Raw genomic sequence first — 24,262 nt, 5'->3', positions numbered from 1 at the left:
CTGTTTCAGGTCCCAGGTAGGGGATATTAGGTTATGTGTCTATCTCCTGACTTTCTGGTGCTGGGAATTGTAGCTCTTTCATTACATCTTTACAGTGTATGAAACAGCCAGTCTCCTTCAGAGAGATGGTTGGATATTTAAAAGCTAAAAGGCTGACAAATGACTCCTGTATCTGCCATCCTGAGGGACCTGCAGATAGTTTATATCAGCACTGAGGCCTGTTGAGGTCAGCCGTAGATGTATCTGCCAGTTATTCCACAGAGGAAGATGGAACTTCAGATCTGCACCATGAAATTAGAGATAAGTCCTCAGCAAGGCTCGAGGGCATGTCACACAGATAGTTTTTCAGCCCCTAGAAAAGAAAATAAATGGTGCTTAGAGGCTAGTATCTGTGGTGTACCAAAACAAATTTGGCCACCTAGTTATTGTCTAATTGTGGCCTCCAAAGTCTGTTTCAGCTACCTTTATTAGTTAGGTTCTCTGTCTTCTGTGGGCTACCACAGAAACCTTCTGTCTGATCTGGTATCCATCCCTACTGAAGGCTTCCACAAATCTGACTATTCTAAGTACTCAGGAAGAGGGCTGGAGAGATGGCTTAGTGAGTTGTTAAGAGCACTTACTGCTCTTCCAAAGGTCCTGAGTTTAGTTCCCAGCACCTACCTACATGGCATCTCACAACTGTCTGATGCCATCTTCTGATGTGCAGATATACATAGGGGAAAAGATCCCATATACATAAAATACATAAATAAATAAATCTAAAAATAAATAAAGAAATAACTATTTTTAAAATTTTTCAGGAAGAACTGAATGCAATTAATTCAATCTGTTTTCTCAAGGTCCTTCAAGGGATGGATAGGTGGATGTTGAGCCCAAGGCCTGATACATGCCAGGTAGATGACCTGCCACTGAGTTACATGCCCAACTCTGTCTCAGTTTCCTTTTGTACCTTTACTATGGCTTCTAGCACACACACACACACACACACACACACACACACACACACACACACACATTGGCTTCTTCTGTTTCCTTTTGACTTGGCTGAGCCCTACTTGCTCATTAAGACAGTTTAATTATCATCCGTTTCAGGAAGCTTTAATACTTGTTCCCTTTGTTAAGTGTTTCCGTGATAATCTAGTTAATTATTCTATCTAGATAATATCATGTATTTACTATTACCTGCTTGCTAGTTTTCTTTACCTAGTAGACTGAGTCTTTGAAGGTACATATTCAGCTCTGCTCACGGCATGGAACATAGTATCTGGCACGCAGCAAGGGCCTAGTAAAGTTCTGTTGAATGGAGGTAGTCATTAACTCAAGTTCTTTTTTTTTTTTTAATTCAAATTTTTATGTATTATACAAATGTTTGCCAAAGTGATGTCTGAAGGATAGACTCTGTGCTCTATTGTAAGTGGATGAAAGAGCAGGGCTGGGGAGGTCACTTAGTAAAGCGCTTGCTGTGTAATCAGGAGGGCCTGAGTTCAGATCTCTAATACCATGGTGTTAATACCAGGTATGACAACATACAATTGTGCTGAGGAAGCAGAGACAGGAGGTTTGCCTTCCAGCCAGCCAGTCCGGCCAAATTGTTAAACTCTGGTAAGAGCCTATCTCAAAAAGTAAGGTAGAAGCCAGAGAGATGGCTCATGGGTAAAAGCACTTGCCTCATAAGCCTGATGACAGAATTCCCCAGAACCCAAGTTAAAAGCTGGATGTGGCTGCGGTCGTCTGATATCCCAGCGCCTCTGTGCCGAGGTCCGTGGCAGAGATGGGAGGATTGCCCAGAAGCTCAGGTGCCAGCCAAGCTGGAGTACACACACAGCAGGAAGTCACAGCAGGAGACACCTCACCTCAAAACAAGGTGAGGGCAAGAACTGACTCCTGAGAGATTTCCTCTGACCTCCACACTTAGTCTGTAGCATACATACATGTACTCACATGTCACATACACACACACACACACACACACACACACACACATAAATTAAAAAACATAGGTAGAAGACTGAGTGTGGTGGTGGATATCTTTAATCCGAGCACTTGGGAGGTAGAGGCAGGTAGACCTCTGTGAGTTCAAAGCCAGCCTGGTTTACATAGTGAGTTCCAGGCCATCCAGTAGTGCTTAGGGAGACCCTATCTCAAAAAATAAAAGGTGAGTGATTGAAGACCCTTGAGGTTGACTTCTGTTCACACACACACACACACACACACACACACACACACACATACACCTGCACACATCTACCTATACACATATCTGGCACACATACACAAAAGGGTCACTATCATTACTGAGTGAAAAGGTAGACTAATGCTATAAATGGTATGAGCTTTTTTTTTTAATCAAATTATTTTATATGTATAAACGGTTTGTTTTGATGTAACTTATCAAAAGATTGTAAGTTAAAATAGTGTACCATCATGGTAAAGATTATATGCACATTATGATATGGAAAATGATCGCATTTATTTCCTGCTAGCAGAAGTGAAACTTGGAGAGAAACTGAATAGTGGGGATGAAAGTCTTGATGGGCAAGCCTTATGACAAGGAATTCTATTTCTGAGGATTGCTTAGAAGGAAGTAAAGTAAAAGATAGATATGTGCATCCGTGTGCTCTAACTTAATAAAATAAACACAAATGAAAAGTAATATATGAGTTACTTATCTTGTTGCTATGATAAAAGACCCTTCCTTTTATGAGAAAGGATTTATTTTTTCTTACAATTCAAGGGTACAGCCTATCATGGTGAGTTTCTTAGTTACTTTCCTATTGCTGTGAAGAGACACCATGACCAAGGCAACTTATAAAAATAAAAAACATTTAATTGGGGGACTTGCTTACACTTTTAGAGGGTAAGTCCACAGGTGTCATGTTGTGGAGCATGGCAGCAGGCAGGCACTGAGAGCTTACATCTGGCCCACAGGACAGAGACAGAGAAAGCAGGGTGTGTGTGGGTAACTGGGAGTGACATAAATCTTTTGAAACATCAAAGCCCACTCCCAGTGACACATTTCCTCCAACAAGGTGACACCCCTAATCCTTCCCAAACAATTCCACCAACTGTGGACTAATGAGTGGATGGGACATTCTCCTTCCTGTCACCATAGGGAGGAAGTTGTGGTGGCAGGAGCATGGGGTGCTGGTCAAGTGGTCAGGTTGCATCCAGAGCCAGGAAACAGGGCAACGAGTGCTCAACTAGCTCCTCTTTTTTTATGCAGTCCATGACTCAAACCTAGGGGACTGGGCCACCTGTTTTTAGAGTGGGTCTTCTCACTCCAGTTAACACAACCAAGATAATCTTTCCTAGGCTTAACCTAGTCTAGATAATTCCTCATTGGCATTCACAGATGCTTGTCTCACAGGTAAGTCTAGATAAGTTTTTATCGGATACAAATATATCAGCCTACCACGTTGACAATCAGTAATAACTGTCACAGATACCAAGTTAGGTTGATGGTAAACAAATGCAGTCCCAGCAATTCTGGAAGCCAGGGTCAGATGAATACTTGAGCCCAGGAGTTCAAGACCAGCCTAGGTAACATAGTGAGACCCTGTCTCACAGAAAGGAAAATAAGGAAACTGTCATCACGTTTTGAATTCTATCAGTTTCCTAAATGGTTTGTAAATTGGACTCTGATGTTGCATTGTGGGAAAACAGGTATTCTCTTGTTGTTGCCAGGAAAGCAAAATGATGAATGATCCCTGCCAAAGATGGCAGCCTGCCAAAATGTGAAGTGTACATACGGCACTATAGAACAGCTTGTAGTATTAATGGTGAAAAACTGGAAGTAACACTGATGGGCCTAGTTAGGGATGAGAGTATGGCATGTATGCCCATTGTCTTAGAGTTTCCATTGCTGTGAAGAGACACCGTGACCAAGGCAACTCTCATAGAGGACAACATTTAATGGGGCTGGCTCACAGGTTCAGAGGTCCATTACCATCATGGCGGGAAGCATGGCAGCAGGCAGGCAGACAAGGTGCTGGAGGAGCCAAGAACCCTACATCTTGATCCTAAGGAAGCCAGGAGGAGACTCTTAATTCCACTCTGGATGGAGCCTGAGTATAGGAGCCTCAAAGCCCACCCCCTAGTGACATACTTCTTTCAGCAAGGCCACACCCACTCCAACAAGGCCACACCTCCTTATAGTGCCACTCCCTGGGCCAAGCATATTCAGACTACCACATTAATCAATTATTTCATTTTAAGACACACGTGAAATAATATTTTGCTCTTGAGATACTGTTGCTTGTTTTGTTTTTGTGGCTTTTTGAGTCAGGGTCACCCTGTGACCTCAGTCCAGCTTCAAATTCTTGATTTTCCTGCCTCAGCCTTCTAAGTTAGTATGTTCTCATGAATGACTGACCACTTTATCATTGAGTAATAGCCTTTGTTGTTCCTTGTGGCACCTTTTGGCTTGAGGTGTGTATACATATGTGTGTGTGTTTGATCAGTTGATTCTTGGTTTTATAGGGTTTTGTGGGTTTTTGAGGCAAGAGCTTGTTGTTGTGACCCAGGTTGGTGTTGAATTTACAGCGTCCTCACCTTCTCAAATAGGAGTTAACCACCGTGTCCAGCTTGAGTCCATGTCATCTCATACAGGTCTAGCCACCTGCACTCTCTCGGTTCCCATTTGCATGGAATATCCTTCCCCACCCTTTTTTACCTTCTGCCTATGCAGTTCATACATTTGGGGTGCAGTGCTCAGAAACATCATGATGTCTTCATGTATGTCTCAGTCCATTTTTTGCTGCTGTAACAAGGCTGATAATTTACACTCTCACTTTTTCAGTATTGAAAATTTAACCGAGTTCAGGCATAAGAGGCAGGGTCTCTGTCTTTGAGCTGTATTGTTAAGCTTCATTATATTATTGAGAATCTCCTGTCTGCCTTGCCATGCCAGATTGAATCCAGGGTCTTATTCACTCTAGGCAAGCATTCTACCCTCCTCAGCCCAAGGTTGGAGAGTTTATAGTGAACAAAGCTTTATTTCTTGCAGTTCTAGAGGAAATGCAAGGTCGCATCCAGCAAGGGCCTTTTTGCTCATAGCCACAGGCGGTGATGGAGAAGTGGGGGAGGGAAAGTGAACTCAGTCTTCGAACTCTCCCCAGCGATGGGCCCAGTGGGCACACGGGAGCTGCTATCACCGAGCAAGGCGAGGGAGATGTGAACAGAGCATGGCCTTAATGATACCTAGTAGTCATTGTTCACCTATTTTTCCAATTATTTTGCCAATCGATACAGAATTAACCTTTTGTCTTCCCCTCTTTTTCTCTCCCTTTGCTTATTTTGTTGTTGTTTTCTCAATAATATTGTTGTCTCACTGTGTAGCATAGCCCTGGCTGGCCTTGAGTTCAAGATCCTCACGAAGTCTCCTGTAAGCATCAAGCACAAGTTCTGCCTTTCTTTTCTGAGTCTCCCATGGAATTTATGAGAAGCCATATAATGCACGAGGGGAATCTTTTCTGGTAGAATTCACACTGATGCACGTTCAAAGTGCTAGTCTAGGGAAAAAGCATTTTCTGGTTTCTAATGGAATTAGACAATTTTAGACACTGATCATGGATATTTGCCAGTCATTAGATGAAATTTTGAGCATTGGTATGTCCCTTTTCTTAATCAACCACAAAACAAATGCTCACTAACATTTGATGCGTGTCTTTTAGGAATAGACACTGTAAGGCCTCTAGCAGGCCTGAGCATGGCAAATGTGCACATACACATGTTGCATACAAACCTGTTTATTTGAATACATTTATATGAATACATTTCTGAAATGCTACGCACCAAATAGTTAACAGTAGTTGGCTGGGTTTAGATTTATGCTTGATTTCTCTTGCTTTGTGGTTATTTTGCTCATCTGTATGTTTTGATTTTCTAAAGCGAATGATAGATATGTTAAAATGTTTTATAGAAAATAAATTGTATAGAGGTGAATGGATTTTTAATCTGTATTTTATTTATTCTACAATAAACAGTTATGAATAATAATAACATGGGTATATAAAGTCTAAATTTAAGTTTAAAATTCCACTATTTTCCAAAAGTTTATCTCAAAAATAAGAGGGAGTAGATTGAGAGAGAATTTATGTTTAGAAGCTAAGGGAAACCTGATTGATGTATTTAGAACAAATTTGCAGTTAAAAAAACCAAACTAGTGTCTGGATAGTGTTATTCTCAGAAATGTACAGTTAATGAACTCCACAAGGTTTAGGAGACTCTGGGGGTGTGGCAGGGGCAGCTGTGTGTTTTATTCCTTCCTTTGAGTGAAACAGTGGGACAGCAGACCCCTCTGAGGTGGAGAAGGCAGCCTGGGGAGAGGGGCTGAGTGGGCAGTGTAAAGATTTAATCCGGTCCTGAGGGAGGAGTAGAACACATTCTGAAGCAGCTTTCCAAGTCTGCACGGGGAGGCACGTGCGAGTCTGATACTGTGTGAGCCTGGTACCTAGGTGGGAATGAGCTGCAGGTGGAGCATCGGTGAGCTCTAGCATCGCCTGAGCTCTAGCATCAGTGAGCTCTAGCATCAGTGAGCTCTTGCTGTCTGTCAGCGTCTTATTGGGAGGAGCTCGGGGTGACAGGAGCTGAGCAGTTTTTCTGGGGATGAGATTGCCAGTCAGCATAAAGAACAATGAGATCCTGTCATGGACAAGTGAGACTGGCCAAGGTTAGATCATAAATACTTGCCCTGTCTGCACTTGTATGTTTCTACAAACTCTCAGTGTTTGAGACATATTTTGTTACACTGTATTTTGTATTAGGAAGTAGATTTGGGGCTCAGTTTCTTTGACCTTAAGAAGAGGGGCTTAGAATAGGGAATATATAAATTCACTGACCTGGGTATACCAGGAAAGTCTCAAGGAGTAGGGCAGCAAGATGATTAAGAATCCTCAATAGTGGAGAGCAATCTAGGAAGATGCCTGATGTTAACTTAAGATGTCCACACTCATGCATACACATGCATGTGTCCACACATGTGAATGCAGATTCATCCATGCACGGACACTATACACACATACACATGAAAAAAAGGAGAAAAATCAATGGTATGTGTCTTTGTGTATCATGGTTTCTTTATCAGATGGGCATCGCATCCAGTTCTAGAACTTGGCTAGTTTTGCAGTAGATGTGTGTGCAGGTATCCCGAGAATGTGTTGACTTAGATTCCTGTGGGTCAGTTACCCAGGAGTGGTATATCTAGAGCATATGGTAGTTCTGCTTTTAATTAATTAATTGATTAATGTGTCTGAGTATGTATGTGTTCATATGTGTGTGAAGGGAGGCCAGAAGAGGGTTCTTTGTTTCGCTTTGTCTCTCCCTGAATCTGGAGCTCTTATTTTCTTTGCTAGGATGAAGCCAGCAAGTCCCAACAACGCTCCTATCTCCATCTTCCTTGGAGCCAGAGTTAGAGGGGTACATAGGATGCCTGGCTTGTTAGGTGGGAGCTGAGGTCCAGGCTCTGGTTCTCCTCCTCCTGAGTTTGCAGCTCTTAACCCCTCCAGCCCTTCTGTCTCCCATTGTTTGAAGACTCAGACTGGTCTCTCTCCATAGTGCTTTTACTACCTTCTGTTCTCACCAGCAATACATAAACAAGCCGCTGGCCTCCTCACAAGCTTTTGTCATTTTGTGGGTTTTTTGATGGTCGCAATTCCAACCTAGAAGAAATCAAATCTCATTGTACTTTTGATTTGTATTTTGTTGATGGCTAATGGTGTTGTACATTTTTTTCTTTTTTAAAATTTATTTTATTTATATGAGTACACTGTCGCTGTCTTCAGACACACCAGAAGAGGGCAGCAGATCCCATTACAGATAGATGGTTGTGAGCCACCATGTGGTTGCTGGGATTTGAACTCAGGACCTCTGAACTGCTGAACCATCTCTCCAGCCCCCTTTCTTTCTTTCTTTCTTTTTCTTTTTCTTTTTCTTTCTTTTTTTTTTTTTTTTTTTGCCTACTAGTTAGCTATGTGTACCTCTTGTTTTGTATCTGTTCATTTGCCCATGTACTATTTAGATTATTTGTGTGTGTGTGTGTGTTTATATGTTCTAGACATTAATCCCCTCTTGGTAGGCTGTCTCTTTACAATGACAGTTGCTTCTTTGCTGTGTCAAAGCCTTTTCTTTTTTTTTTTTTTTCCATTTTTTATTAGGTATTTAGCTCATTTACATTTCCAATGCTATACCAAAAGTCCCCCCTACCCACCCACCCCCCAAAGCCTTTTCATTCCTGCAACTCTGTTAATTCTTGAGTGTCTTTGGGCTATGTGGCTGCCATGCCTGCGTCTTGAACTGTTTACCCTGTGCTTCCTGTAGCAATTTCAAATATTTCATTCATAGACGAAGATCTTTGAACTATTTCTAATTGATTTTTAAAAAATATTTTGTTGTTATTTTGTGTGTACCAGTTAATGCCAGTGTGCATGGAAGTGCACCACATGTATGCAGGGCCCTTGGAGGCAAGGAGGAGGCACTGAATGTCCTAGCGCTGGAGTTACAGACATTTGTGACCTGCCATGTGGGTGCTGGGAACCAAACCCAGGTGCTCTGGAAGAACAACCAGTGCTTTTAACCCCTGAGCCATCGCTCCAGCCCCTTGAACTGATTTTTATGTAGGGTGAGATACAGATATGCTTTAAATGACTGTTTTAGACAGTGTCTCAGGCATCCCAGGCTGGCCTCAAACTCTTTATGTAGCTAAGGCTGGTTTGAACTCCTGATCTTCCAGCCTCCCAAGAACTGAATTATAGCCGGGCGGTGGTGGCGCACGCCTTTAATCCCAGCACTTGGGAGGCAGAGGCAGGTGGATTTCTGAGTTGGAGGCCAGCCTGGTCTACAGAGTGCGTTCCAGGACAGCCAGGACTATACAGAGAAACTCTGTCTCAGAAAAAAACAAAAAAAAAAAAAAGAACTGAATTATAGGTGTGTGCTAGTGTTTCCTCTCACATATCGAATTCTTCCTATGATTTTTCCAGAGAAGGAAGATCTGGAAAGCACCAACGTCAGCTCTCCACTGGCTTCTGCTTCTGATCCAGCAGCCGAGTCCTCACCATACAGGTAGGGACATGCAACTGCTTGGGATAACGTGTTTCTGCAAGGTTTGTCCTGAGACTGAAGGAACTGCTAAGGAAAGCAGCAGTAGCTGTAAGGGGTGAGGCACTTGTAGCTTTTTAAATGTCATTTTTCAGGTTAAACATGATCACCTTAGGTGACCGTTCCTTTTTATACTGTGTATTTTTATTTTATGTGTATATATGAGTGCCTTCATGTATGTATGTGTATCATGTGCATATCTAGTGCCTACAGGAGCCAGAAGAGGGAGTTACATTCCCTGGAACTAGGGTTCTGGGTAGCTGTGAGCTGCCTGAGCTGGGACTGGGAACCAAATGGAGTTCCTATAAAAGTACACAGTGCTCTTACCTGACTCTCTCCAGCCACTGCAGTGACGGGCTTAAATTTCTTCTCTGTCCATCGCATCCACCCACGGCTGCTGAGATGCATGTAGTAGAAAAGAAGGGTTATACTGAGCCGTAGCATGTGAGGAAGCCATGAATCACGAGTGGAACACACAAGTCTGCCTTCAGCAGCTACCTGATCCAGCTGCTCAGTCCCTATGCAGCGCTGCCTGGTAGAGCCTGTGGTCTCCAGGCCAAGCGCAAATACGGCCGGGGAGAAAAGGGGGTGCAGAGGTAGTTTTAAACTGATCTCTTTCCCAAAATAACCTTTTGCTAATTCTTTAGACCATAAAATTCTAATGTGAATATTAAATTCACATGGATATTACAAGTCTTCTTTAAAGTATTTTTAAATTGGTATTAGATGGCTTGGTGGTTAAGAGCACTTGCTTGCTCTATAGTCATGAGGTCTGGGGTTGAGATCCCAGCACCCACATCACACTTTGGGCATGCCTGCCAATCAGGGGAACGGAGAGAAGAGGATCTGCTGGGCTTGCTGGCTTCCAGCCTACCTGAAATGTGAGCCACAGCCACAGCCACAGGGAGAGAGTCTGCCTCAAGGAACAGGCAGAGGGTGAGAAGGCCACACGTCACATCTGACACTCTCTTCCGGCCTCTGCGCGCACATAAGTATGTGTACCTGCACAGCACATACATATGAACTTACCTAGCACACACAAGTAGATATACATATGTACATAAAACAAAAGCTTAAACATGTTTTATAAGTAAAACTGTGTTTGTCCAAGGTAGCACACACAGGCAGAGAGGAGGCTTTAGTTTCAGATGCAGCAACTGTAACATTAGGTTAGTGATGCTGCAGAACTCTGAGTGTCGGTTTTCCCGATACTTCAGATGATAGTGTGATCCAAGATGACTTACTTTTGTTCCCAAACAGGAACTAACACATCCTTTCATTCTTCACAACAGTCAGGAGACGGCTACTGTTTGTTCACTGCATAGACACTGTTGTATACCTGAGATTCTTCTAGGTTCCAGAAACTGAGGATGGACTGAAGAGTCCAGGGCACTGTTGTAATGGAGCTTACACCTGATGAGGGTGGCAGACAGAAATCAAGAGTATAGCTTGTTTCATCACCTGTGAAATTTGCAATTTTATATGTGTGCGCGCGCGCGCGCGCGTGTGTGTGTGTGTGTGTGTGTGTGTGTGTGTATTCCAGCTAGAGTCTAATAGGGTCCCCAACACTAGGATATCAAAAGCCTGTACCATCAATGAGAAGATAAACAAAGCCAGAATTATCCCCCCAGAAAAAAACAACTGCAAGAAAACATGAACTGTCTCTAATTTGCACTGAAAAACAAACAAACAAACAAACAAACAAACAAACCCTGAGAATAGGAACCTCACCCCATAGGTATCTGTTTTCTGTCCAGTGTGGTCTAGACAGAACACTTGAACAGTTTCCTCCAGTTGATAGTATTCCAAGCACCGGCTGAAGCCCCCACAGACCAGTGAGAAAGCTTGGTACAAGCTTTGACGTTATACCTTTAATATACCCTTTGTTTCAGCTGTGGCAAATTTTAAGACAAATGTGTATCTTGCAATCACAAAATGTGGTGCATATTATGTCAGTGCATAGTAAGTGCAGTGAAGGATGCTGGGAAGTCATCCGTCCAGGGACCTCGAGGAACCCTCCCAGAAAGCGATACTCAAGAGCTGAGGGAAGCATGCAGTAAGCTAACCAGAGGCAGCTTGTTGTTGTTGTTGTTGTTGTTGTTATTATTGTTGTTGTTGTTGTTGTGTTTGAGACTATAGTGAGTGCAAGGCTCCCAACAGCAGTGTGCTGGAAGTGCTGAGGTCTGTTAAAGATCCAAGTGGTCACTGTTGGTGAGTGAGTCCAGGAGATAAGGTCAGAGTTCAGAGAGCCTGAGAGTTCCATACTCAGAGTTGGTTTGAGACACCAGGCACACACAGGGTGTAAGGCCCAGTTCCCAGCATACGTCTTGCCTTCTAGTAAAGGAACAACAAGGAACAAAAAAACGGATTGAGGTTTCTGGGCTTCTAAGAATTAAGATGGTTCACCCATTTCCCATGTACACGAGATGATTTAAGCAAATGACTCTGAGTCATCATCTTTCTTGGTTTGCTCTGAGGTGGACTTGGGTATTCTAAAAGATGGCTATCTTTATTTGAAGAAGATATAATCTATACATTGAAAATGATTTTCTTATTTATACTACCAAGGAAAACAACGGTACTGATAGTCTAAAAGCCAGGGGCTCTTGGAAATATATATATTTGTTTTGTTTTTGTTTTTTGAGACAGGGTTTCCTCTGTGTAGCCCTGGCTGTCCTGAAACTCACTCTGTAGATCAGGCTGGCCTCGAACTGAGAAATCCACCTGCCTCAGCTTCCCAAGTCCTGGGATTAAAGGTGTGCGCCACCACTGCCCAGCACTCTTGAATGTTTACACTTTGAATAATTAGTGAAGACCTGCAGAATTTATTTTTCACTCTATTAGAGTTGAGTGTGGTAGCTCACACCTGCCATGATAGCATTCAGGAGGCTGAGGCAGGAGGATCATTACAAGTTTGGGGTCAGTGTAGACTACAGAATAAAACATTGTCTTAAAAGGCCTCCAAAGTTTTAAAAATCATATAAGAAATTAAGACCTAAAATTATGTTGTTATTTTACTCATTTGAAAACAAAAATTAACTCACTCCATAGTACTATAAATAGTATGTCTTTAAGGAAAAATAATCAACTTCGAAAGCAAATATAGTTCAGTAAGACAGCACAGATTCCTTTAATGTCTGGTTTAATAAAAGACAATTGAATTTTCACCTCTGCATCTTGATTCACTTGGCTGTCCTGTTGCATGTCTTGTGGTCTCTGGAAAATTCCACTGCCTACTGCAGAAAATGCAGAAAATAAAATGGTATTTTAGTAGTATTCTGAAACGTTTTAAGGTGTCATACTCCTCCCATAAGGGTCCTAAGTACTACAAGGGTCCCCAGACCATCCTTTATGACTCCTGCTTTAAGAATAAAACTCACATTACCTCTTACTGGCAGTAGATTTTCAGAAGGTCTGGGGATTGTGCTACTGCCCTGACTGTCTACTCATTTCTGGTCTCTGTGAAACCAGTGGGAATGGAAGGCAGCATAACTCATCCCGTTCCATGACCTTTTCCTAGGGAGACATGAACACACCCATCTGCTCACCCCAGGGCCAGCACCAAGGATACAAGCAGTTCAACCCAAGGGTAGCTTGGTGAGCCTCTGACTTTAACTGGAGCATGGAGATGGGCAGCCTACGGAGGGCTGCCTCAGGGCAGAAAAGATCTCAGTTTTCCCAGCTCTGGTTAATTTCCCATCTATCCTTGCGATTAATCAGCGGACACTTTCTGTTCAGTGGCCAGTCTCTGCCTCAGGAAGCCTCATCTCCATGACTTTTGTGTAGAAACAACTGGGAGTCCCAACAGCGTATAAAGATTCTGGTTGGAGCTAGTAGTGAGTGAGGAATAAAGCCATCCCCAAAGACGCGGAGAGCAGCCAGGCTGCAGGGATGGCTGGGTGGGGAACAGTGCCACTCTCAGTCATGGAGACCAGAATTTGGTCCCCAGCGCTGCTTTAACAAGCCAGGCATCCTGCAGATGCTTCAACTTAATCTCAGGGGTCTGATGCCCTCTTCTGGCCTCTGTATGAACACGGGAGCCCCTGTGTACGTTTACACACATGCGCGCGCGCACACACACACACACACACACACACACAGAGAGCAGAGTGATGATTACCAGGAGTTGGCACACAGTGGGTGTTACGTTGGCAGAATAAATAAGATCAAGAGGTCTCTGCTAGCATGGTCGTTAGATTTATACTCAAAATTACAAAGAGTAAATTAAGAATGTACTTATAAAACAAAAACTGAGTATTGGAGTAATGAATATGTTGACCCATTTAATATTTCACAGAACCTACATCTAGCACAGCATCATACCGTATGCCACAAACATGTGCCGCAGACCCTGAGTCCATCTTATGACTGAGCTGTGTGTTTGTGGTGGCTCTGGAGCCTGGGGCTGGCGTTTTCAGTCCCTGTGCCCTAACTGTGAACAGTCAGTGGTGAGCTAAAGTGACACGGACCTGAGTGCAGAACTCAGGGGGTGGGGTGTCTCTTGAATGTCGTTGTATTTCAGAGTTCCTCCAGAACGATTATGCCTCTTCCAAGACCCCTTGAACTGACCTGTTTTCTTGCTCTGAGAGGCCACAGATGGTATCTCCAGCGAGTAAGGATACCACGGAAGATCTACAGAACGTGGCTGGTGCCTCAGAGGGTCAGGCTCCGGGGGAGCAGGCGGCGCTGCCAGCAGGCCAGACCCAGGTTCTCAGTGAGGTAGGGGCACCCTCAGGCTGGCTCTTGGGAAAGGCGAACTTCTGGTACCCACACGTAGGCACACAATGGTGGATAGAAGTATCTCTTCCGAGACAGTGGCTCTCAGAATTCGCTCCAAGCAGGCACGTCCAACCTTTGGACGTTGTGACATGCCATAATCTACAAAGCTCACACCTAAGAACTGCATTGTTGGGTTATAGAAAAAAAATGTCCTTTGAAAAAAACCTCAGTGTTTTAAGTAACTCTAGGCTTCATGCAGCCCAGGGGACATGGGTTAGACACCCCTGTGAGGCAGCTCAGTTTTAATTGTTTGGAGAATAATTGTTTGTCTCTCCCACACAGACTGTCACACAAACAATGAAGTGTCAGAACAGGCATCTCATGTCCTCTAAGACCTTGACAACCTGAGTCATTGACTGTTAGCTGGACTACGGCGGTCTACTCTATCTATGTCGAGTCCATAGGAGTGCGTTATAACTAGTGATTCCTTTGACCTGGGCAGGGCAGGTGGCGATGGTTTGTGTTTATATTTGTATTGATAGTGATGATGTAATTAGAATTTGTATCAATAAAGACATCAAGCATTATACCTTTTGCATAATGCTTGGTAGTTTAAACTTCATTTACTGTTGATCTCACTCTAGTGAGACAAATACCACTGTGTCCCCATTTAGCAATTGTGGAAATAAGGCTAAAAGCTTTACTAAGACTCTGCTGCTAATTAAGTTGCAAATTACATCCACACTGTAAAAGGAAGGGTTCCTTTAAACTTGGTAGGCAAGGTCTGGTTCACATTACTTAGCTGTGTGGTTGAGAAGGGGAGGGCTCGGCCTCTGAAACAGATCTGTGAGGACACAGCCTGGGAGGATTACAACTTGATTTCCTTGCACAAGTACAATTCCAGCCCCTCTAACTGCATTGCTGACTCACTGGTGTGCTCTTCCCCATGGGGGTAGGTATAGATTTCTTGTTGAGTTGCCTACCAGCTGGGGAAAGGAACAGGAAATTAAGGCATAATAACATGAAACAAGGAACACACTGTAAGAGATTCAGAGAGAAATCCCTCTAGAGGGACTGCAGACTTCAGTGTGGGTAGCCAGGGCTTTTTGCATCAAATGCCATTTGTATCCTTTTATGCAGGTTGGGACTCTGGCAGCAAATATACTGTTCAAAGGGAACAGTCCTATGGCTGGCTTAAAGTGAAACTGTAATTAGTAAGAGAACACTGTGGAGCTAGAGAGATGGCTCCCTGATTCAGTACTTAAGAGCAGTTGCTGCTTCTCCAGAGGGCCTCCGCTTGCTTCTCAGCATTCATATCAGGTGGTTCACGACTGCCTTAACTCTAGCTCCAGTAGAATATCTAACGTCCTCTTCTGTCCTCTGCAGGCACTCACATATGTGACAATGCACACACACACACACACACACACACACACACTCGAAGAACATTGCTAGTGAAGTACAGGGGGAGACAACTTGTAGCATGAGGGGTGAGTGAGGGAGAAATAGGAAAAAGATACAGAGGAATGGAAGGAAGAGAGGAAAATTTGAAACCAGATACTTTGTGATGCTTTTGATAAATATGGTGGCTGATAGTGATACAGAAGTAATTGTTGAGTGGAGTAGCCTTGCTGCTGGGAATGTGTTGGAAACCCTACTGATGTAGGCCTGTAGTAAGCTGTGAGGATATTTGTGGGGAAGATTTTGCAGAGGGTCTGAAAGGAAAGACAACAACACTTTTCTAAAGTTACAGACACAGGGAAGAAAAGAATCATTAGGAGACGCTTTGGTGATGTTAAAAAGTAGAATTTGCGGTTAACTTGCACTTGGCAGAAAGAAACAACGTTGATTAGCACACTAACTTTCTGGATGTGGTATCAGGGAAGAGGTGGGGCAGCCTGCATTTGGAAAGGTGCTAATTGGAGTCTGATATCATACGTCCTCTAACCAGAATTCTGTTGTGTAGATGGCCAAGTACCAAGCTCCACAGCGACCTGAGGACACAGTTATGATCCAGTCTGAGCACACTGGGGCTATAGATGTTCTTTCAGCGGACTTGGAATCTGCAGATCTTCTGGGGGACCACAGGAAAGGTGAGGCCTTTGGAAGCAGAGAAAATAGTTTCTTGATGGCCAGTAGATGCTTGAAGGATTCAAGCCAGAAGGAAGGAAAGAAAACAAGTTGGTGGAGGCCCTTAGAAAGAATGTTGTGTGTTAACCTAGCAAAATGCTGGGCCAGGGGCGTCTCCCAAGCTTCTCAGTAAACTGTCTGTCCTTTCAGTCTCTCCGCCTCTGATGGCTCCTCCGTGCGTCTGGACCTTTGCCAAAGTGAAGGAGTTCAAAAGCAAGCTGGGCAAGGAGAAGAACAGCCGTCTGGTAGTGAAGCGGGGAGAAGTGGTCACCATCCGGGTCCCTACCCACCCCGAGGGAAAGCGCGTGTGCTGGGAATTTGCAACTGATGACTATGATATTGGTTTTGGAGTTTATTTTGACTGGACCCCAGTAACCAGCACTGATATAACCGTGCAGGTCAGTGACTCCAGTGAGGATGAGGAGGAGGAAGAGGATGAAGAGGAGGAGATTGAAGGTAAATCTAATTTTCATTTGCTCAACCTAGTTGCTAGTGGCTGCTTCATGGATTGTAGCATTCTCTGCCCACTCAGAATGCAAGGCAGCATTGCAAACTGATGGGGTATTAATGCTTTGGTGGGCCTCGCCCCTTTGCCCCCTCCCCTTTATCCCTCCCTCTTTAACAAGTATTTCCTAGTTATTTCCCCTTTCTCCATGTGTGTGGATGGGCAGCAGGGTTTTCCAGCTCACACTGGAACACAAGATTATGTTTTTTCTCTCTTTGTTTTGGAATATTTATTCTTGATTTTTCAGCCACACTCTCTGGCTTAAGCTAAAAGTACCTCTCTCCCCTCTTTCCTCTTTCTTCTAAACTGCCACTGCTGGCAGAATACAAATTCTTTGCTTCATGTTAACAGTAGTGGTCTCTCCTCCATTCTTTAATTCTTTGTTTGTTTGTTTGTTTGTTTTTTCGAGACAGGGTTTCTTTATATAGCCTGGCTGTCCTGGAGCTCACTTTGTAGACCAGGCTGGCCTCGAACTCAGAAATCCACCTGCCTCTGCCTCCCGAGTGCTGGGATTAAAGGAGAGTCCCACCATGCCCAGCTTCATTCTTTAATTCTTTAGAAATTTTTTTTAAATATTGTATTTTATGTGCATATTATGCCTACTTGTATTCTGTGTACCACATATGTGCCTGGTGCCTATGGAAGCCAGAAAAGGGCATCAGATCCATTGGACCTGAAGTCACAGATGGTTGTGAACCACCACGTGGGTGCTGGGACTTGAGCCAGTGCTCTTAAAGCACTGAGCCTTTGCTCAAGCCCCTCTCTTCTCCATTCTTGTTATTTGTGGTGTCTACTGGAGACGTGACAAATGGAGAGGAATCTAGAAGTAATGTCTGAGCTTCCGTTGTAGTCCTTGGCTTTGATGTATGCCCGTGAATCACTCTCTTGACTCGCTCTTTCAAGTCTCCCAGGAGATGCATATGTATTTAGGGACGAGGGGGTCCTTCTGTCTTACTTGCTACTCTTCAGGACATCAAGTGGAAGTTTTAGGGCCACATTATACAATTGGTTTACCTGTATTTCCTTTCTGTTAGCTACTCCTTCCATGTACTTCCTGGAAACCATGGATTTCCAGGTTTTGCACTTTTAAGTAGCTTTTCCCCATTGGAAACCAGACACTTCTAAGGTTATCTGGCTGGATCATGGTTTCTCAAAGGATGCATTACTGTTTATTGAGACTCTTGGGCTCTGGGCTACTGGATGCCAGTTTCATTCCACAGTCATGTTACTGACCAAGATCTGTGCACTTTTCCTAGTACATGTGGGAAGACAGTAGAGTCCCCATGGGAGAACCACTCTCTCACCTTCATGCGGGATGTATTCCGTCTATAAACTCCTATCTAAACTCTGTCCTTTTGCTCCTACAGAACCCGTCCCGGTGGGAGATGTAGAGAGAGGCTCCAGGAGTTCTCTACGGGGCCGCTATGGGGAGGTCATGCCTGTGTACCGGCGGGACAGCCACCGAGATGTGCAAGCTGGCAGCCATGATTACCCTGGGGAGGGCATCTACTTGCTCAAGTTTGATAACTCCTACTCCTTGCTCCGCAACAAGACTCTCTACTTCCATATCTACTATACTAGCTGAAGGATGCTGGGCTAGGGCGGGCTGTGTTTGCTGGCTGAAGCAGGCTGCCAGCTGGTGCCTCTTGTGTGTAAGCAAGAGCCTGAAGTTCTGTGTGGGGCTTTGAAGCCTTGTGCCCTGCCTGACTATTGACCCCATGTAGCTTTTCTCCTTTCTTGGCTTCTGCAGGTGGTGGTGTAGTGCTCCTGTTCTGTGGTCCCTGACTCACACTCTTGTTTCCGACTCCAGCAAAAACCCTCTCAGAAGGCCCCTATGAGGCAAAAGCCTAAAGTGAAGTAGAAGGATGTCTTAAGAAATGGACTCACTCTGGTAAAGCCCATCATTCAGGTTACCGCTCACTCTTCTCCAGAGCCTGTGATGCCAGTGGACTTAGTAGTAGCGCCTGCCTTCTTTACATTTTGAGGTGCCAGAAGAGGGAAAGCACACTGTATGAAAGAGCCCAATCTTTTGGATGGAGAATGCTTTCTCTATCCAGCCTCTCACCACTGCCATATTCCTGCCTGCCTGCTGGGTCTTCTTAGTCTCTAGCTCAGGCTGGGAGACCTCACTGCCTTGAATGGATATTATTATTCCTGATGGTTAGACCTTTCCTCCTTTCTCTTTACCAAGTCTGTGTTTCTGCCACATAGCAAGAACTTCCAAGCAGTTGCAAGCTGTGGTCAGTGTCCTAAGAGAAGAAAAGCGTCGGCCTCTTATCTGTCTCCAGAGTTATCGCCCTTACTAAGGGTGCTGGTAGTTGATGAAGAAAGGGTGGAAGGTAACCACTGAGTTATCTCAGACCCTGCCCTTTTGGAAATCAGGTATTAGTCCCCGCACCCCATCTTAGGCCATGTGTGTTATGTAGAAAATTTGCTTTGGTACCAAATACAGTGAAACCCAGACATGTTTGCCGTGATTCTGGGTTTATGTTTTTTACACTGAGGACAGAAAGCTTTTGGTGTCCATGGTCCTTAGGGAAAGCAATCATGGGATTTTGCTGTTGCTGCTGACTGTGTGTGCATCTTACTTGACCAAAGCCTGCAGGCGACAGACAGCCTCTCACAGCCGGTTCCTTCTGAGGTTCTGGAGCGGCAGAATGTATTGTAGTGGGTGGCCACAGAGCGGCAGGTGCTAAGGCCTCTGGTGGAGTGGGCACACAGTGGCATGGGTCTCTGCAGCCATCCATACCTCTGTTTCCCAGTCTGTGTTGTCTGTCATTCTTCTGAATTTTGAATAATTAGGTTTATTTATTACTTTATTTATGTTTTTTAAAGCACATTTCAGATTGCCTTTGAAACAGCTCCCATCTGTTTCTCATAAGGCTTCCCATCTGCTCTGAGCCACGAAGGCCACCTCTTTTATGGCGCTAAAGATGATTTTAGGGCTTAGAAAATGATCATGTGTGTTTATTCTAACATGTCATCCTGCGATGCTTGGGAAGTCTGGCCTTTCAGAGATGGAGGACTCCAACCTAGTCTGTGTTAGGTACATCTCAGTGCTCCCACTGCGGGATTCTAAGGTGTGATGGACGCAGATCAAACTGACTGGGGAGTCAGAGATAACTGAGCACCATGATTATGGGACGCCAAAGTCCTTTTCCTCCTCTGACACCCTCTTCATAATGTTTCCGTTGGCACCTTCCTTTATCATGTGGTTGCCTCACACCAGGCCTCTCTGTCCTACAGAAGTGATCACCCAAAGAGCAGGATCTTGCCAGTAGGTGTGGTCAGGAACAAAGGACGCACCCTGTAGCTGTCAACCTGGAAGCAAAGTGTGGGCTGTATGGCCCGCCATAGCCTCTCAGTGACCAGTCAGCACCACACCGCCGTTCTCTCGTCATTGCAGATGTGCTTTGTAGGGGTACTGGCAAAAGTCTCTGTGCCCTCTGAGAAATGAGTAAACTGTGGGCAGTGAAGAGCCTTGCTGCTCACCTTGGACTCAGATGCTGAGCTGAAGTTGAATCATGCTTTTACTGACTGAGGGTACTCTCTGTTTGAGAAAACAAAAGAAGCAAAGAAGCACCTCCTTCGGAGCTATTTCCAAGTCAGTGGCAGTCTCCATACTTCTCCTGTTTGTTGTGGACCCCTGACCTGCTCTCAGCCTGGGAGCAAGGCCCCTGGGCTTGCCCTGCACTCAGCGCCCAGAATGCTCCATCTTTCCTTAGGCTTGTTTTCTTGTAGTGCACAGCAGGAGAGTTGAGGGGCGTCTCATCTCCCTCTGTACCTGTCACTTGCTGGCTATGCTGCAGTTATTGCTTGCTGACCTTTTCCTCACAGGGTGGGTGGGTTGTTTGTCTCATGAACATAAAATGCCTAAGGGACGGCACGTCCATAGTATGATGCATTCACTACTCACGCACTAAAGTTTTGCAGTAAGAGAACTTGAGAGACAAAGTATTATTTACTAAAACCCAGGTAATTGTGGAGACCACAGAACACATACCTTGAAGGGTCTAAGAAGTGTCACTTCCTTGATCCCTCTGTTTTCAAGTTTAAAGAATTAAACAATGAAATAAGTTATCTGCTTTTATCCTTGCCCTGCTCTCTAGAGCACAAGTAAATACTATGCAGTTAAAGAAGGGATTTCTAAGAGAGCAGAGATTAGGATTCTCTTCCTAAGAGTGGCTGAGTTCTTAAATTTTTTCAATTTGTCTAATTTTGCTACTTTGTTAAGAGACAGGCTTTTTAAAAAGACATATCTAAAGTACTATTTTTCCAACATCTTATTATGGAAACTTTCAGCAAATAAAAAGCATACACTTTCATCCCACATATATTTTTAAATTACAAACTGCCAGTTTCTAAACCAAGATTCTAGCATTTAGTTTTGTCTGACAAGTACCCCCTTGGAGGATGTCCCCTGTACTGTGTCAGTTCTCTGTTAGGAGCTCTGCTTATGCAGATCTCTTTTTCAACATGGGCTGCCTAAGAGGTCTTCACAAAACTGGCCATTGGCCTCCATCTTTCAGAAAGCTAGCTGTATGTCCCTTCCGGCTGTAGCCTCTCTAACTGCCTATCGGTGTCAAGGTAATTGTGTAGCTGTGTTGGAAAGCCTTCCTTCCCCATCTGTGGCTCTCTGACACATCCTCAGGACGCTCATATGCAAACACACTCCTCAGATAACGCATGGACATAGGTAGTAGCTTGAAAGTAGACTATTCTTAGGTATTTTCCTATGAATGGATTCATGCACTTTAAAAATATTTTATTTGGTATTTAGGAAAAATGGACTTTTAAAGAAGTATATATTGTCCCATTATATGATTACAGACAAGTTAATCTGTAACTGTCATATATTCATGGGATTAAATATTATTGTGGAGTTTATAATATATACATTTTGATTTTGACGAGCTGTACTCAGTTCCTTCTTTATGAGGAATGGGCAAAATCCAAACCCTAAAGTCTGTGATTGTATATTTATGTTTAAAGACCACTCTGCGAAAAGTTGCCTTTAATGTCAGAGTCCATGGTTCTAAGGTGTGGGATTGAGTGACCCTAGTAATTATGTGAAGACGTTTTTAGTGGACAGAGAGAAGGTGCAAATTAAGTTTGTGCTGCTTCAGAACTGTCTTTTAAATGGACAGTGAAGGGTGTCCATTTAAAACAGGATAGAACAGAGGCTGGAAAAGTGAACAAACCATCACGTATGTCCTGGAATTCATTCACTGCATTAGTGCTACTTTGTTCATTGGAACTGTTTTGTAAGCCAGAGCCTTACTTGTTCTTCTTGTGCTCAGTGGAGAACTCTCCAGCCCTTTGTGCCATCTGTTAGCAGGATCAGCTAGATGCATTTTTGGGTAGGTCTTCTCTGCTACAGGTAACCCTGACCGGAGGATTGGTTTCCTGTCTCCATCCTTTGGGGCTGAAGAGAGAGTCAGTCAGTTCCACTTGTGGTGCAGACGCTACAGTTGTGAATGTGTCCTCAAAGGCATAGTTAAGATGCATTTGTCTAACAGCACAAACCCTGCAGTCACGTGAGTGCTTAGGTAACAAGCAGGCCTCGATAGCCTGACAGCATTGACATGTTAAACCACACAGAGCACACCACACAGCGTTTTCTCTGTCAGGGCTTCTATTTAGAGTTTCTCCTGAGGCTAAACATCCACATTAACTCCTGCCCCTATTTTTTTCCCATGACCAGAAGTGTAGAATGTCTACACTTTGGGAAAGGGGAATTACATGTTCCCTTCAGACCCTTTGCTGTTTGAAAAGGCAAGTTTTCATCTGAAGGAAGGGAACCAGGGTCCTGTTATACGGGTAGTTGGTTAAAGGGTGTGGGTTCTGTAAAAAGCAAGTCCTTGTGCCCATTGTGTGCCTGAGGTCAGGGAGCTGCACACTCCTTCTTTGGGGAGTAGAAAATGAGGATCAGAACCCAGGCACGTGTTGGGTACCCAGTTCCCAATGACCCGAGCAAGCACTCTTTAGTCCTGGTAGCATTTTGGGTGACTCTCAGGCAAGAACTTCTGGATCTCTGTGTATCTGATGCTGGTCACTGACAGACTTGCCCTTTGTGTAACTTCTGTAACACCTGTGGGCATTCCCAAAGAAGATCCATTTATCTAGGTGATGTGATTAGAGGGACTTGTGATCCAGTGTGCAGAGAAACACTGTAAGCACTTTGTGGCCAAATTTGCAGTCACTGTTCCTGCTGAGATGTAATGTTGCCCCCTTGAACCAAGAAGGCTAACCAGAGACTCTGAACCACTGTCTCAAAGCTAAGAAAACACAATCAATGACATAAAGCCTGATAGGGTATCGATTGATAGACTGGCTCCTTTACAAATCGTCATTCCTCATGAACTAAGTGCAAAGATAGTACACCCTGGCTGTGAAGTTGTAGGGCTGGTCCCTGGTTTGAACCCATGATCGGATTCTTAGCATGTAGACTACTGGCATGGCTCTTCATTCTTAGATACAATAAAAATGGCACCCCAGAGACCTAGAAATACACCCTGCTTTATGAAATTTCAGTTTCCTGTCATTTAATTGGAAGCTTTTTTGCTTATCTGGAAGTAAAATTGTGTATGTGACAGTATATTTTCTGAAGTTCTGACAAGATCATAAAAGGTTCTGAAGTTTGGAGTTGAATAATGTATAGTCTTACAGAAGAGCCCCTAACCCACTGTCAGTTTAAGGGGTCCTCCTCGGCTCCTCCCCACTCAGGGTTGAAATGCCTGGTTTTTAGTGGCTCTTTGTTATGGTTATTGTTCATTCTTAGGTTCAGGCCAGGGCTCATCCAGAAAACATTATCTTAATTCCTTCCCTCATAGCCTTAATAGTACATTTTATTAAGACATGTTGAAAATACATCTGTGTCCTGTTTTGAGATTATTGTTCCATAAGTGAATTAGCTTTCATCTAATCAGTCTGAGTTATTTCCATTTAGCCTTGTTAAAGAACAAGCCAGTCTGGAAAAAGCAATCCCGTGATGCATGACGTTGGTATATCCATGTTCTCTATTTTAATAATGGGAAGTATTTTGAAACCCACAGAAGAAATGTTTGATGCTTTGTAATAAAAACCAAAAGCATTTGCAAATGCTTTGTAATCAGAGTGATAGATTCTAGAGAGCAGAGTAGATAAGGATAATGGGAAGGCGGGGAGGTGCTTGGAGATTTCCTAAACCACGCTATGCCATTTGCTTATATATCCAAAGGGCTACTCTGGAGCCATTGCCTGATCCATCAGTGGTTAAAAGTGATTGTGTTTCCTTGCTAAATGTTTAAGCAGCTGACAACCATGAGACATGCTTTCCTTACTGTTTCGTATCGTATGCTGATGCCAACCAAGGTCACCAAAGGCCTTGAAGGAGAACTATCACATAGTCTTGTCTTTTTTCTTCAAAATATAAACAAATCCAAACTAATCCATTTGAGTCAACTTGTTTTCCATGTCTCCCTGTCATGAGAAATGCTGTCCACATGTATGGTTTCCACACTAAGAACTCGGTACCAATTGTTACTTAGTTTTTCTGTTCTACTGAGTGGTTTTTCTTCTGTCAGACTATATTTTCTCACCTCAAAGCACTGAATGTGTTGCTGTGATACACGGATGAATCCTGAGCCATGGTTTTAACAGCTCAGTTCTGGTGTTTTTATATTATGTGACAGTTTTGTGAGATGCTTTTGTGCATTTTTTTGTCTTCTTTTCCAAGTTTTGAAATCTGTCATGAATAAACTTTTTCACTGTGCACCTAAAATATTTGAGTTCTTTCTTAATAAGCCTTTTTTTCTCTTCAGCTTAAGAGGAAGA

At 43.8% G+C, this 24,262-nt stretch overlaps 1 protein-coding gene and 1 long non-coding RNA gene across 8 annotated transcripts in view; one reads left to right on the top strand and one right to left on the bottom strand.

Moving 5' to 3' along the window:
• The window catches only part of Tmed8 (transmembrane p24 trafficking protein 8), a 34,216-nt gene extending 10,012 nt beyond the window's left edge, over window positions 1-24,204 (top strand). Inside the window, exons 2-6 of one of the 3 annotated variants that reach the window (NM_001033475.3) lie at window positions 8,976-9,057; window positions 13,683-13,812; window positions 15,779-15,905; window positions 16,093-16,398; window positions 17,815-24,204. In NM_001033475.3, the coding sequence (NP_001028647.1) occupies window positions 8,976-9,057; window positions 13,683-13,812; window positions 15,779-15,905; window positions 16,093-16,398; window positions 17,815-18,032 (863 nt within the window). In that variant the 3' untranslated portion in view covers window positions 18,033-24,204. Of the gene's footprint in view, window positions 1-8,975; window positions 9,058-13,615; window positions 13,813-15,778; window positions 15,906-16,092; window positions 16,399-17,814 lie in introns of all 3 variants that reach the window. The other 2 variants (XM_006516050.4, XM_030246805.1) reach the window with 2 other exon arrangements.
• On the bottom strand, window positions 5,944-21,818 carry Gm40496. 5 transcript variants are annotated; one of them, XR_003950105.1, is made up of 6 exons: window positions 21,729-21,818; window positions 12,262-12,329; window positions 10,338-10,506; window positions 9,968-10,095; window positions 9,421-9,490; window positions 5,944-7,658 (listed from the first exon to the last, which is right to left on the bottom strand). It is a non-coding gene; the product is annotated as a predicted gene, 40496 (long non-coding RNA). The 5 variants fall into 5 exon arrangements; XR_003950107.1 differs by having other exon boundaries at window positions 9,421-9,487; XR_003950104.1 differs by having other exon boundaries at window positions 9,421-10,095.
• Window positions 24,205-24,262: the final 58 nt, after the last annotated feature.

This window comes from Mus musculus, chromosome 12, assembly GCF_000001635.26.
Source record: "Mus musculus strain C57BL/6J chromosome 12, GRCm38.p6 C57BL/6J".
Lineage (NCBI taxonomy): Eukaryota > Metazoa > Chordata > Mammalia > Rodentia > Muridae > Mus > Mus musculus.
The sequence above is the reverse complement of the archived record's forward strand: the minus strand, read 5'-3'. Positions and strand labels throughout refer to the sequence as shown.